The 15,836-nt window shown below is 44.1% G+C and overlaps 1 protein-coding gene across 1 annotated transcript in view; it reads left to right on the top strand.

Annotated features, from left to right (window-relative positions):
- The window catches only part of LOC124613789 (Down syndrome cell adhesion molecule-like protein Dscam2), a 273,808-nt gene that overhangs the window by 21,808 nt on the left and 236,164 nt on the right, over positions 1 to 15,836 (top strand). The window contains exon 3 of the mRNA XM_047142510.1: positions 13,495 to 13,605. Within this exon, the coding sequence (XP_046998466.1) occupies positions 13,495 to 13,605 (111 nt within the window). The remainder of the gene's footprint in view (positions 1 to 13,494; positions 13,606 to 15,836) is intronic.

Raw genomic sequence — 15,836 nt, 5'->3', positions numbered from 1 at the left:
TCATACTGACTGCTGTTTGGGAAGAGCAACTACCGCTCAGCAGCAGTAACACTTAGGTAATGTCGCAAACAGCGTCGGTGTAGTGAACTACGAATTGCTTCTCCGAGGTGCAACCATCACTGCTGCCTTTTATCGCCAACGACTAAGACGTCTTGCAGACGCAGTCTGAAAACAATGACCAGGAAGACTGGGTGAAGTGATGCCACTCCACAATGACGCCCGCCCGTTTTCTGATAGACTGACAAAAAACACTGTGCAAGAGTTGGGTTTGGAAGTCATACCGCACCTGCCTTATTAACCTGACCTTGCGCCCTCAGATTTTCACCTTTTCCGGTCTATATCGAATAAGGAACTTCCTTCCAGGATGAAAATGAACTCCGAACATGGCTCCACGATTTCTTCGCCTCAAAACCACGTAATTTCTAAGTCGGGGAATCGAAAAGTTACCCCAACGTTGGCAGACTGTTGTTATTAGTGAAGGAGAATATGTTGTTGTTGTTGTGGTCTTCAGTCCTGAGACTGGTGAGAATATGTTATACACTCCTGGAAATGGAAAAAAGAACACATTGACACCGGTGTGTCAGACCCACCATACTTGCTCCGGACACTGCGAGAGGGCTGTACAAGCAATGATCACAAGCACGGCACAGCGGACACACCAGGAACCCCGGTGTTGGCCGTCGAATGGCGCTAGCTGCGCAGCATTTGTGCACCGCCACCGTCAGTGTCAGCCAGTTTGCCGTGGCATACGGAGCTCCATCGCAGTCTTTAACACTGGTAGCATGCCGCGACAGCGTGGACGTGAACCGTATGTGCAGTTGACGGACTTTGAGCGAGGGCGTATAGTGGGCATGCGGGAGGCCGGGTGGACGTACCGCCGGATTGCTCAACACGTGGGGCGTGAGGTCTCCACAGTACATCGATGCTGTCGCCAGTGGTCGGCGGAAGGTGCACGTGCCCGTCGACCTGGGACCGGACCGCAGCGACGCACGGATGCACACCAAGACCGTAGGATCCTACGCAGTGCCGTAGGGGACCGCACCGCCACTTCCCAGCAAATTAGGGACACTGTTGCTCCTGGGGTATCGGCGAGGACCATTCGCAACCGTCTCCATGAAGCTGGGCTACGGTCCCGCACACCGTTAGGCCGTCTTCCGCTCATGCCCCAACATCGTGCAGCCCGCCTCCAGTGGTGTCGCGACAGGCGTGAATGGAGGGACGAATGGAGACGTGTCGTCTTCAGCGATGAGAGTCGCTTCTGCCTTGGTGCCAATGATGGTCGTATGCGTGTTTGGCGCCGTGCAGGTGAGCGCCACAATCAGGACTGCATACGACCGAGGCACACAGGGCCAACACCCGGCATCATGGTGTGGGGAGCGATCTCCTACACTGGCCATACACCACTGGTGATCGTCGAGGGGACACTGAATAGTGCACGGTACATCCAAACCGTCATCGAACCCATCGTTCTACCATTCCTAGACCGGCAAGGGAACTTGCTGTTCCAACAGGACAATGCACGTCCGCATGTATCCCGTGCCATCCAACGTGCTGTAGAAGGTGTAAGTCAACTACCCTGGCCAGCAAGATCTCCGGATCTGTCCCCCATTGAGCATGTTTGGGACTGGATGAAGCGTCGTCTCACGCGGTCTGCACGTCCAGCACGAACGCTGTTCAACTGAGGCGCCAGGTGGAAATGGCATGGCAAGCCGTTCCACAGGACTACATCCAGCATCTCTACGATCGTCTCCATGGGAGAATAGCAGCCTGCATTGCTGCGAAAGGTGGATATACACTGTACTAGTGCCGACATTGTGCATGCTCTGTTGCCTGTGTCTATGTGCCTGTGGTTCTGTCAGTGTGATCATGTGATGTATCTGACCCCAGGAATGCGTCAATAAAGTTTCCCCTTCCTGGGACAATGAATTAACGGTGTTCTTATTTCAATTTCCAGGAGTGTAGATGACAAAAGTCTCTACTATGTGTATCTGTTGTGTTTATTAAACTTATGATACGCTACGAACTTAATGCACCAACCCAATACTTTACGTTTCACGAAAATACTCATGGAATATCCATCTTAGTTTAAAATTTTACCATAGCCAGGGAGCTCATACGAATACCGGTCTTCATTGAAAGTATTAAAATGAATCGGAAAAATTCAAAATCGACTTTCTGGAGCATTTTTGAAAGTTCCGTCGAACTGCTTGGGGATATTGATATCTGATTTCTGAACTTCACATACCATAAATATTTTTTAAAAAATCCTTTTGACGTAAGGTCGTTGTTAGTTCTGTTGGAAGTGTTCTGGGAAAGTGTTGACTGTGTAAAATGAAATTGCATACAAAGCACTAGTGTAACCAATTCTAGGCTCTTGTCCCAATGTTAGGTTCCATATCGAGTAGGCATTGCAATAGTCACAGAATGAATTCATGAATGCGCTTCTGGGACCGTAATAGGCCACTGTAGTCCATTCAGAAGTGTAGCAGAAAAGCTCGTCGTGTTTAAATGCCAATCTTTACATGAAATACGACGTAGTTCTCTTGAATCCTTGTTAGTTAATTCTTCCATAGAACACTTGAACGATTTTTTTATCGAAGTCACGTGGAACTAGTCAGTGTACAGATTATACACATGCATGATTAGTTTTGACGTCAATGAGCGTATACATTTTTCACTTCTACTTTGTTTCTCTGAATTGCATGTTAATTGGTCATTAGATGAATATTTTGCAACAATCAGTGCTCTCCTATAAATGGTTTTGTACCTGTGGCAGGAATTTACGAACAAGGGATTCTTTGACTCCTTTCTATAAAAATGAGTAACATTATGATCTGGAACGACTTTATAATACCTACTTTTATGAATTTGCTTTTGTGAGACATCGCTACTGGTGTTTGTAGCCGGCCGGTGTGGCCGTGCGGTTCTAGGCGCTTCAGTCCGGAACCGCGTGACCGCTACGGTTGGTTCAAATGGTTCAAATGGCTCTGAGCACTATGGGACTTAACATCTATGGTCATCAGTCCCCTAGAACTTAGAACTACTTAAACCTAACTAACCTAAGGACAGCACACAACACCCAGTCATCACGAGGCAGAGAAAATCCCTGACCCCGCCGGGAATCGAGCTACGGTCGCAGGTTCGAATCCTGCCTCGGGCATGGATGTGTGTGATGTCCTTAGGTTAGTTAAGTTTAAGTAGTTCTAAGTTCTAGGGGACTGTTAAGTCCCATAGTGCTCAGAGCCATTTGAAATTTTTTGGTGTTTGTACTTTCGAAAACATCTATTCAGGGTTGAATTTAAATGATTTTGAGACCTTAGAGAATTTCGTATTTAATTTGCAATTTCTATTAAGTTATTCCCAACTTCCGTTCGTTGATTCTCTCGAAAACACTTGCATTTATTTACATCTAATATATCTTCATTAGAACAGCAGTTTGCGGTTTTTCCATATCTGATTGTACTGTTACTTTTTAGAAAAAATTATGTGAGACTTCAAGATATTTTTACAGCTATATCACATATTTCTCTGCCTGTATTTCTTACTACATGTCACTTACCGATGCTATTCTTGTAGCTACCTTTGTTGCTCTGTTGACCAACAGGGTCATGCCGAAACTGAGAACTGACAGTGCTAATTGTTACATCTATGATACTTCTGTTTATTTTTATGTCCAACTGAAATTGGTGTGAAGAATATTCGACGTCAGTAAAATATCTGGACTCTCCCTCAATGTCTCCGATTTTGAACATAACTGAAAATCTCTGGAACCACCTGGCATCCCCCTCGCCGAATATCGATATAACGTGTCCGACCAGAGAGAGTTATGCCAAAAATGGGGCCTGATGTTTCCTACATACAGAGCGTTCTCGGATTGGTATGGCGCACTTTGTTAGAACGAAGATGGTTCATATACAGATGCATACAAAGTGTTAACATCCACCTTTCGTCCGAAATTTCACTGCCGTTTTACTGCAAATGTAAATAGCGTCTATGATTCAACGGGTTACAGATTAGCAGATATATAGATTCACGTATCGACACAGCAAATCTAATTACAAAGAGAATCTATTTCTCACTATATTTATTTTCGACGCAAAACCGCAGTAGTGATACAGTTACTGAGAAAAACTATGGACTGGTTTACATTTGACACGGTGTATTCATCATTTCCAAATTTTCGAAATACATCTGGCAACCTCCTTCCTCCCCCGCACCCCCTCGAGATTTCACGAATCGCTGCTCCAGCTGTCGTTACCTGCTCTCGCCATAAAGATAATTTTATCAGTGCTTGCCTCAGTTTCATTAACTTTTTAATCTTGGGTTGAGATCTGCTCCATCCACTAAATAAGTGCTGTGCTCGCGAGTCCGCCGAGGTTGCCTCAATAATTTTTCAACCCGCGAGATTTCTTTCGGAGTGGCCGTACGCCGAGAGCGTTTTAATTTCAATGTCGCCGCCACCCCCACCCCAGCCCTGCGACCGGCGCAGCTGGCAACCGGTAATCTTGCTAATGGCGGGACTGCGCGCTCCCCAGACTCGGGGGAAGTCCCGTGGCGCAGGGCAGCCAACCGTCTGGCTGACTATCCAATCCTGCAGCACGTTCGGCGGCTACAGAACTTCTCTTACTGCAAACCCGAGTATATCGTCCACAGTGCATGCCTTACATGTCGTCGCTGAAGTCCTTGAGTTCAGCAGGTCACTTTGCAGTAACTGTTGTTGTTCAGATTACTAAAACTAACTTTTGAGTAACACTTTTATACGTTAAACTAAGCTAGGCTAGTTTAATTTAATAAGGCAGAGACTATTGCTGTGTACCTGGCAACTATGCTTTTTTTTATCACAATCTTGTTCTAAATATTTTGATAGTATTAATTTACCATCTATTTGCACTATGCCTTTGTTGTTTTAGATATTGGAGAGTTTAAATTGCATTTTAGAAGTGAGCTTGATTCCAGTAATGATTTTATTTACTTACTTATTTGTTATTTACCAGATCAGGGCCTTAACACCCTCTCTTGCATCTGACCATGAGCAACACATACCAAAGATATTACAAAACCTTCCCAATAATAATAATAATAGTATTAAATACACAGATAACAATAATAATAAATAATAATAATAATAATAATAATAATAATAGTACTTATAACTGACAATAATAATAGTAGTAGTAGAAATAGTAGTAACAAGTAAGTTCATATGGTATAAATGGCTGGCGACAGTGGCACATTTGTGTAAGAGCACATTAACACCCTAACTTTTGGCACCATGTGGATTTATTGCTTTTTTTTTATTTTTTTCTTTATTGTGACTTCATTCTCCTGCCCCACATGGGCAGTGGAGGGCTGGCAGTGACACAATCCGCCGCTCTTCAGCCGAGTGACATTACAGTTAATAGGAGGAGGAATTATATATATACAGAGTGAAGCGAAATTCGCTTCACAGCACGACTCCTCACATGCCAGTGATAAAATCAAGTCTCTTACAATATTTCGTCTGGCAAGTACATATGGCAGAAAAAGGATGTCAGAGAGTGGCAATATGACAACACTGTAACCACATGTCTGGTAACTACCTCTGGCAGTACATATGAGTCGTGCTGTACAACTGGTGCAGTGGAAAGAGTTTTGGGTTAGCATACAGGAAGTCGATGTTTCGATCCTCAGTTGGGGCGCATTTTTTTTATTTGCTAGTTTCATTCTGACATTTCATACAGTAATATACACCACTTCTTAGGTCACATTTATCCTAAATTTACAACATTTTTAGCGCTGGCTGGCTGGGGTGGCCGTGCGGTTCTGGGTGCTACAGTCTGGAACTTCGCTACAATCGCAGGTTCGAATCCTGCCTCAGGCATGGATGTGTGTGATGTCCTTAGGTTAGTTAGTTTTAAGTAGTTCTAAGTTCTAGGGGACTGATGACCTCAGAAGTTAAATCCCATAGTGCTCACAGCCATTTGAACCATTTTTTAAAGCTGAAAGTAACAAAAAATGTTCAAATGTGTGTGAATTCCTAAGGGACCAAACTGCTGAGGTCATTGGTCCCTAGACTTACACACTACTTAAACTAACTTATGCTAAGAGCAACACACATACCGACGCCTGAGGGAGGATTCGAACCTCCAGAGGTAGGGGCCACGCAGTCCGTGACATGGTGCCTCAAACTGCGCTGTCACTTCATGTGGCGAACATAACAAATCCGTGGTTAGACAAATAAGAAGTAGTCAGTTGAAACAAATGACCTGTCATAGGAGAGACTAACTACAAAAACAATATCAATTTCGATATGCTGATGATGATAGCAGAGCACAATAACACAATATCTACTTGTCATTTATACTACATGTAATATGAGCGCTCAGATATCGCACATTAGCAACCAGTGACCATAATAATGTCCATATTAACGACCGCGTGACCTTCACAACAGAATACGTTGTCCTCAGAATAACAGATGCCCAAAGCAACCCCCCCTGCATGTCCAAATGTTGCGCAATCCGCCGAATCATACAGCTTTGGACCCTTAGCAGCAAAACTGCTTACATAGTAACAAGAGCAGCATGAACACAAGCTATCAGTTCCTCCACGTTCATCGGTGGAGTAGAGTATACTTGCTCGCTCAGGTATCCCCACAGGACTAAATCCAGGGGATTTAGGTCAAGTGAACATGGTGGCCATAAAACCGGACCTCCACGACCGGGCTATTTCCATGGAAATGTTCTGTCCATATACTGTCACACATTAATTCCAGAGTGTGGAAGTGCACCATCATGTTGGAACCATATACTCTGCCAAACATGTAGTTGAACATCTCCCAGAACGTCCCGACATCAAATACGGCGTGGCAGGAAGACCCCTCAATGCACCACATCGTGATCAACAGGAAGCACTGCTGGAAAAAATTGGTCTCAGAGCTCGTCACTCGTGGTGGAGTGGAGGGGGGGGGGCATCGGGTCACTAGCCAGGCACATAACGTGGCTGGCTTTGTGGAACCAGTAAGGGCAACTTTAAGTTCATGGTTGGGAGCCAGTTTTACTCCACATCATTCGCACCACCTCTGACATCGAATCAGAAACCTTGGTGGAGGACATCACCTGAGATGACATCAAGGATGTGATAGCAAATGGTGCTCCAAACAAGTCGCCTGGGATGGATGGTCTCCCTGTCGAATTTTACTGGGCTTTCAAGAATTTTATGGCGCCACAGCTGACTGTGATGTTCCAAGAACTGTTGACAACAGCCGCCATTGCTCCGCCATCATTTGGTCAGGGCATTATCACCCCAATTCACAAGCCATAGCAGGGGAATACAGTTGCCGATTACCGCTCCCTAGCTTTACTCAGTGCGGGCTACAAGATATTTGCATGTATTTTGGCGACACGATGTCGTCGGATCCTTCTGATTATAATATCCACGGACAAACGACGCCGCGTGGACCCGTCAATGCCTAGACGGCCACTGGTGATGGTCGAAATGTGATTTCTTCAATAGCTACGTGCAGTCTCCGTACAGCATTAGTGGCTGTTGATTTTGACATCGCTTTTGATCCGGTACGACATGGATACCTCTTTGCTGTCATGGAGCTGGTGGGCTTCCCGGCATCCTTCACTAGTGCCTTACATCGCCTCTACTCCAGTGCCCACTCCCTTGCGCAGGTTTATGGTCGTAGCGCCGGACCAGTACCGATCCGCTGTTTCTCAAGTCAGGAATGACCAATACCGAAGCTTCTCTGCGCTCTCGCGCCGGACCCACTTACTGGGAGTCTCGTGACCACACGCGTACTTGACCTGATCTCCAAGTACAGGGACGAGGTAGGCAGTGTTTTGAGTGTTGCCTGATCTAAGACGACACCAATTTTCCGCGGACTCACTCGAAAAGAATTGGCGCCTCTACCTTGCATTGAGAGATTCCGGCACCTTGGCATCGTCGCGCTGCAGTAGTCCACTTCCGGCGCCCACTCAACGTCAGCTGCACGGCCGTTCGGCAACATCGCCTCCATTGTCTTTATGCTTTGCAACATGTGGCATATCTGAACATGCATGTAGTTACCAAGCTGGTATACATAGTACAGGTCCTTCCGATGTCGCCAGCGATTGGTTGCACCCTGCAGTCAGCGCTGTGTTACTTCGTGATGGCTGGTAACATTTTTAAGGTCAAATATGAGATACTCACCCTCCTCCATAAAGCCGAGGGACTTGGACTCATCATCGGCCAGTGTCGCGCGGCCGAACAGCACGAACGAGCAAGGGCCGGGCGCAGGGAAGGCACTCACGCGACAACTCTTGGACATTAACGCCGGCCTCTGTCTCCCCGCTGGTGTCAGTAGGGCATATTGCGCCTCTACTTGCGCATCTGTCTGCAGAGCCTTCCATGCATGCGCCCCACATGTCGAAAGGATTTCTAAATTCAAATACTGCATTGCGTACCTTGCAACAATGTTGAGATCAAGTAGCCTTAAAGGAGGTGAACGGCAGTGTGGCGCAACCTTAGTCAGCCGAACCTCCCGACGCAGTCTGAGCGACAACGTATCACGTCTCCTGCGGAAAATTCGCCACCAACCAGCATGTGCATGCGATTGGTTTAACGGACTCTCCTTTATGATACACCAGTCACTCAGTGGACGATGACAACCCCTTTGCCTGACCTGCGCCAGTGTTCGTGAAGTCTGGACATTGGGACCGCCAATGGTCGCCTGTTTTCTTCGCGACCCTCCATCCGGGGTCAATTCTTACGCTTTCAAAATGGTTCAAATGGCTCTGAGCACTATGGGACTTAATATCTGAGGTCATCAGTCCCCTAGAACTTAGAACTGCCTAAACCTAACTAACCTAAGAACATCACACACATCCATGCCGGAGGCAGGATTCGAACCTGCGACCGTAGCGGTCGCGTGGTTCCAGACTGAAGCGGCTAGAACCGCTCGGCCACTCCGGCCGGCTCTTATGCTTTCATTCGCCCAGAGAACGTATGTTTCCCTGTAGCCAGGACACATGCGACAGTCTGGCTCAAAGAATGGACAATCTTGTACCTTTATGGAGTCAACGACAAATCGTGCCTCGGTCTTTGAACCCTCCTACAGAATGAGCATGCGGTGACTGAACGACGTCCGACCTATAGCGTTTATTTCCCCAACTACCTCCGTGGTGTTTCTGGGGTTTCGAGCGACCCCCGCTCAGTTGAAACGTGCCTAGCGTGGTTGGCTGGACTGCTCTCGAGGTGCACTATTAACATCCCCTTCACGTTGTTTCAGTCCCCGGGTGGGTGCAACGCCTTCTGCTTGTTTTCCTTTCCCATATCCCCTACCCAGCACTGCTGCGTTACACGATGAAAATTCATGGTTACAGCTAAGTATCTCCTTTCTTGACTGTCCCTTGTTGTAGTCTTCCGGTTGACTGGTGGTGTTGGGTACGCCGTGACCAGAACTCGTGTGTCCGCAGCTCGTGGTCGTGCGGTAGCGTTCTCGCTTCCCACGCCCGGGTTCCCGGGTTCGATTCCCGGCGGGGTCAGGGATTTTCTCTGCCTCGTGATGACTGGGTGTTGTGTGATGTCCTTAGGTTAGTTAGGTTTAAGTAGTTCTAAGTTCTAGGGGACTGATGACCATAGATGTTAAGTCCCATAGTGCTCAGAGCCATTTGAACCAATTTTGAACCAGAACTCGTGTGGTCGACCCCTGCCAACTCCGCCACCCGTTCACCATCGAACCGGAGGTGACCTACACATACTTATATCCCATCATCCCTACCTTCCGTCTGCTTGTAGGGAGTACGCAGGAGTAGACATATACACAGATCACACGTTAGTAGTGATGAAGAGTAGGTTGAAGCATAAGAGATTAGTCAATAAGAAACAATACGCAAAGAAGTTCTCTAAGACTATGATACTGCGATAAGGAGTAGCTCAGTAGGCATTTCACTTAAAGAGAAATGGACGTCTCTGAAAAGGGCAATCACAGAAGTTGCAAAGAAAAACGTAAATACTTGGAAGGTAACTGCAAAGAAACCGTGGGTAACGGAGGAAGTACTTCAGTTGATAGATGATATAAGGAAGACCTGTCCATTGTGATAGAAGAAGAAACAGGAGTCGATAAGAAAGACATAAGGTATCTAGTATTAGATTCAGGATTTAAAAGAGCTTTGGAAGACTTAAGATCAAATAAGGCAGAAGGGATAGATAAAATTCCATCAGAATTTCCAAAATCGCTGGGAGAAGTGGCAACAAAACGACTATTCACGTGTAGAACGTATGAGTCTGGTGATACACCATCTCACTTTCGGAAAAAATATCATCCACGCAATTTCGAAGAATGCAAGAGCTGACAAGTGCGAGAATTATCGCACAATCAGCTTAACAGCTCTGGCATCTAACAAAAATAATATACAGAAGAATGGAAAAGAAAGTCGAGGATGTGTTAGACGACGATCTGTTTGGATTTAGGAGAGGTCGGGGCACCAGAGAGGCACTTCTGACGTTGCGATTGATAATGGAAGCAAGACTAAAGAAAAAACAAGACACATTCATAAGATAAAATGTTTGAAATTCTGAGAATAAAATGTGTAAGCGCAGGGAAATATGGGTATTATACAATATGTACAAGAGACAAGAGGAAACAATAAAACTGGAACACCAAGAACGAAGTGCTCAGATTAAAACTGAGTAACACAGGGACGTAGTCCTTCGCCCCCACTGTTCAATCTATACATCGAGGAAGCAATGACGGAAATAAAAGAAAGGTTCAGGAGTGGAATTAAAATTCAAAGTGAAAGAATATCAATGATATGATTCGTTGATGTCATTGCTATCCTCAGCGGAAATGAAGAATTAGAGGATCTGTTGAATGGAATGAAAAGTCTGATGAGTACAAAATATGGATTTAGAATAAATCAGAGAAAGACGAAATAATGAGAAGTAGCAGAAATGAGAATAGCGAAAAACGTAACATCAGGATTGGTGATCACGAAGTAGATGAAGTTAAAGAATTCTACTACCTTGGCAGCAATATAACACATGACGGACAGAGCAAGGAGGACATAAAAAGCAGACTAGCACTGGCAAAAAGGGCGTTTCTGGCCAAGAGAAGTCTACTAATATCAAACATAGGCCTTATTTTGAGGAAGAAATTTGTGATAATATTCGTTTGGAGCACAGCATTGTATTAAACATGGACTATAGAAAACACGGAACAGAGGAGAATTAAAGTATTAAGATGTGGTGCTACAGGCGAGTGATGAAAATTAGGTGCATTGATAACATAAGGAATGAGACGATTCTGCGTAGAACCAGAGGGAACACTAATGTATGGAAAACACTGGCAACAAGAACGAACAAGATGATAGGACATTTGTTAAGACATCAGGTAATATCTACCATGTGGCTAGAGAGAGCTGTAGAGAGTAAAAACTGTAGAGGAAATCAGAGATTGAAATACATTCAGCAAATATCTGAGGGCGTAGGTTGCAGGCGTTACTCTGGGATGAAGAGGTTGGCACAGGACAGGAATTCGTGGCGGGCCGCATCAAACCAATCAGAAGACTGATGACTCAAAAAAAAGAGCCTTAGTCTCTTAACGTTGTGAAGTGATATTAATAAACAGACATCACAGTCAGTGTGTTAATGTAATGGTGCCTCACCTTGCTGGGAAAACGACCCTCAATTCCCCTTCATGCATCAATGTTCCATCGTGTGCAGCAGCATATGTCCTATTGCAGTTCTCTCTATGAAAATAAAGAACCAAACACATTACATGGATTGTGCGGAGAGAATTCTGCTGGCTATGGAAAGAGGTTCAAAAATGGTTCAAATGGCTCTGAGCACTATGGGACTTAACATCTATGGTCATCAGTCCCCTAGAACTTAGAACTACTTAAACCTAACTAACCTAAGGACAGCACACAACACCCAGCCATCACGAGGCAGAGAAAATCCCTGAGCCCGCCGGGAATAGAACCCGGGCACCCGGGCGTGGGAAGCGAGAACGCTACCGCACGACCACGAGATGCGGGCTGGAAAGAGGTAAATGGTGTGCTGTTTAGATATGTCCACCATAACACAATGCTATACAGTCGTGGAATATTATAATCTGACAGTACTAGAATGAACCTTAACCAAATAAATTAATTTTGAGAATTAATGTGAAGATGCTCTTTAGTGGAGTAGCTGAAAATGTCAATGAAAACATCGTAATTTACTCTTCAGTTTCACTACATTACTCACATGACATTTGATACGCTCAGCCAGCTTAGTTGACTGTGTGTACACCTGTGTCTTTGACTCCTTTCTGAACTCATGTTAAATCTTTGAAGTTTTATGTAGATATTATTTTGTTCCGAGTATTATAATGATTTTGTACCATTTTTTTGAGAGAGAAGATGTATTGGTAACAGCAAAGGGCATAATGTCAAAACTATCAAGTTTTTTAAACACATCTCTGCATGGTGTTTTAGTACTAATTTCTAATATACTTTTTGTAATATATAATGTATTCTGGAATTGTTATCTTTGAAAGTTTTGCTTCCTCGAAGAACTCATTCTCTTGTTTCATTATTGAACGTAAATATGTTCATGCCTTCACTGTGCCTCATTTATACTTGTAACAACGTGCACTGTAACTGAAGCTAAAAGTACGTGCTACATGAAGTTTGCAATGCGGTTTTTATATATCAGGTGACGATAGATTTGCAGTCACAAAGACTAAACAATATCTGTCATGTATTTAATTGTTTGAATGAATTATAGTTACAGATTCTGTCGTTCTGTGAGATATTCTGAATTCTTTTTGATGAGTCAATTCAAAATTTAACAGTACTCCATTTTTATTTACTCATCTGTTGATATTTTCAGATATTCCATAGCTGCCTTTTCAGTAAGGTGACTAATTGTTTCCTATTTTCAGTATCATCAAGGAAAAATATTACATGTTAATGAGTAAAATTTTCCTTTCCTCTTTGTGAGCGTACCGAAAATTAAAAAATTTTTCATCAGATCCATTTAATTTTATTGCTTAAGAGTCGACAGTAGCGATTCTGTAAGCATTTTGAATATGTAATCCTTTTCGACATTTAAACTATTATAACTTGCTGTACTCAGGACTAGACAAGCAATGTAACACTTGTTACGTAACTAGATAATGCCAGTTCGAACAAACATGCTAGTTTTAAATTTTTTTCAAGCTGAAAGGCTTCATTCACTATAAGGTCATAAATTACGTTTATGACTTGTAATTTACTATTTTCTTTGCAAATCTGGTTAATCTGTAAGCAGCTGATCATTTTCTTAATTGCTGAAAGACCTGCTCTTTCCTGGCGAATATAAGAGAAACAATTTGCAAAAAATGAATTTTTATATACGTTTGATTTGCCCGGAAACAGATAAATGTTTCCTCCAAATAACAAGTAATTTTTATTGTTTTCGTTTACTTCAACAAATCAGTTGACGAAATAATATTCTATTGTTTCCAAGAAAATGGCGAAACGTAACTATGTGTTATGTTTACAGGTCTGCCCTATATTCGTCTGATCCCAAAGGTGACGGCAGTGGCCGGTGAGACCCTGAGGCTAAAGTGCCCCGTCGCAGGATACCCCATCGAAGAGATTCGCTGGGAACGAAGTGAGTACTTACTACCTGCTGCACGCGCTCTGTCTATGTGGAAGAGTGCACGTGGTCCGTGAAGTGACGCTCAGCCCTCGTGTAACCGGGAATGTTGTCGTGATGGAGAATCCACTCCTCTTGTCGTCATAAGGCAGGCAATCTTCCTGCTGCAGTGCTCTGTACAACGGTTTTAGCGCTAGAGAACAGTGATGTTGGTACGTGCACTAAATCGTGATGGGCTATCCCCATCACATGGAAAGAAACAATGCAAAATTGTTTCTATCAACTGTTTTGCTTTCTTAAGGCTTGTTGACGGAGCACTCTTCGCCAGCTCCGTTGTTTGGAATCTGGGTCGTACACATATGGCTCCCGCTACTGATTTACCGAAAGGACATATAAATGGATGTTCGCACGTTTCTCTCTCGTCCTCATAACTGCAAAATTAACCAACAGGTGAAGCAGTCTTTGCAGAAAAAGGCATGGTGACTTAATTGATGGGTCCACACAAACGGCATTTGGTCAAACTGATTGGAACTAGTGAGTAGTAGAGGTAACTATCAGGAAAACCCCTCACTGATACTCATCTAACTACTAGCTAATTTTCTAGCTAACTTTGGATCCCCTTAACACTCACCATAAGAGAAGCAGCAAACAGACTTTGGATTTCACCCCGCACAGGACACCGGAATCTCGACAATATTCTACGCCTTGTTTTGTTGCCCTTCATGGCAAGCCGTCCTGGGCTTACATTTCAGCACACTGCGAAAGTTTCTACTGCTTGTCTTCATGCTTCATCTTGACTACAAAAAGTCGTCGGATCTCTCACCAAATGAGCACGTTCGGAGCGTTATGAGCAGGGCCCTCCAACCAGCTCGGGATTCTGAAGATCTAAAACGCCAGTTCGGCTGAATTTGGCACGATATCCTTCAGGAGGACGTCCAACAATTATATCAGTCAATGCCAGGCCAAATAAATGGATGCATAAGGATGAGAGGTGGACCAACACGTTATTGACTTTCTCATAATGTTAAGTTCTTCCTCTTAAATAAATCATCCTTTTTTTCTTAGAGAGTACTCAGTATGTTCTTGTCTATATTCCTTATCTCGCCGGTTTCTGCATTCCTGTTCTGAGTCAGACGCTGAGATGTTGCCGCCCTTGGCACTAAGTGTCTGTGAGTTTCGTTCTGATGGATATCAATTTCTTGATCTAAATTTGTCATGTCAGCTCGTTGTTATTGTTGTGGTCTTCAGTCCAGAGATTGGTTTGATGCAGCTCTCCACGCTACTCAATCCTGTGCAAGCTTCTTCATCTCCCAGTACCTACTGCAACCTACATCCTTCTGAATCTGTTTAGTGTATTCATCTCTTGGCCTTCCTCTACGATTTTTACCCTCTGCGCTGCCCTCCAACACTCAACTGGTGATCCTTCGATGCCTCAGAACATGTCCTACCAACCGGTCCCTTCTTCTAGTCAAGTTGTGCCACAAACTCCTCCCCAATTCTATTCAATACCTCTTCATTAGTTATGTGATCTACCCATCTAATCTCTCTTCTGTAGCACCACATTTCGAAAGCTTCTGTTCTCTTTTTGTCTAAACTATTTATCGTCCATGTTCCACTTCCATGCATGGCTACACTCCATATAAATACTTTCAGAAACGACTTCCTGACACTTAAATCTATACTTGATGTTAACAAACTTCTCTTCTTCAGAAACGCTTTCCTTGCCATTGCCAATCTACATTTTATATCCTCTCTACTTCGACCATCATCAGTTATTTTGCTCCCCTAATAGCAAAACTCATTTACTACTTTAAGCGTCTCACTCACTAATCTAACACCCTCAGCATCACCCGATTTAATTCGACTACATTCCATTATCCTCGTTTTGCGTTTGTTGATGTTCATCTTATCTCCTCCTTCCAAGACACTGTCCATTCCGTTCAGCTGCTCTTCCAGGTCCTTTGTTTTCTCTGACAAAATTACAATGTCATCAGCGAACCTTAAAATTTTTATTTCTTCTCCATGGATTTTAATGCCTACTCCGAATTTTTCTTTTGTTTCCTTCACTGCTTGCTCAATATACAGATTGAATAACATTGGGGATAGGCTACAAACCTGTCGCACTCCCTTCCCAACCTCTGCTCCCCTTTCATCCCCCTCGACTCTTATAACTGCCACCTGGTTTCTGTACAAATTGTAAATAGCTTTTCGTTCCCTGTATTTTACCCCTGTCACCTTCAGAATTT

This window comes from Schistocerca americana, chromosome 4 (assembly GCF_021461395.2).
Source record: "Schistocerca americana isolate TAMUIC-IGC-003095 chromosome 4, iqSchAmer2.1, whole genome shotgun sequence".
NCBI classification, from domain to species: Eukaryota; Metazoa; Arthropoda; class Insecta; order Orthoptera; family Acrididae; genus Schistocerca; species Schistocerca americana.
This window is presented reverse-complemented; position numbering and strand designations above follow the sequence as displayed.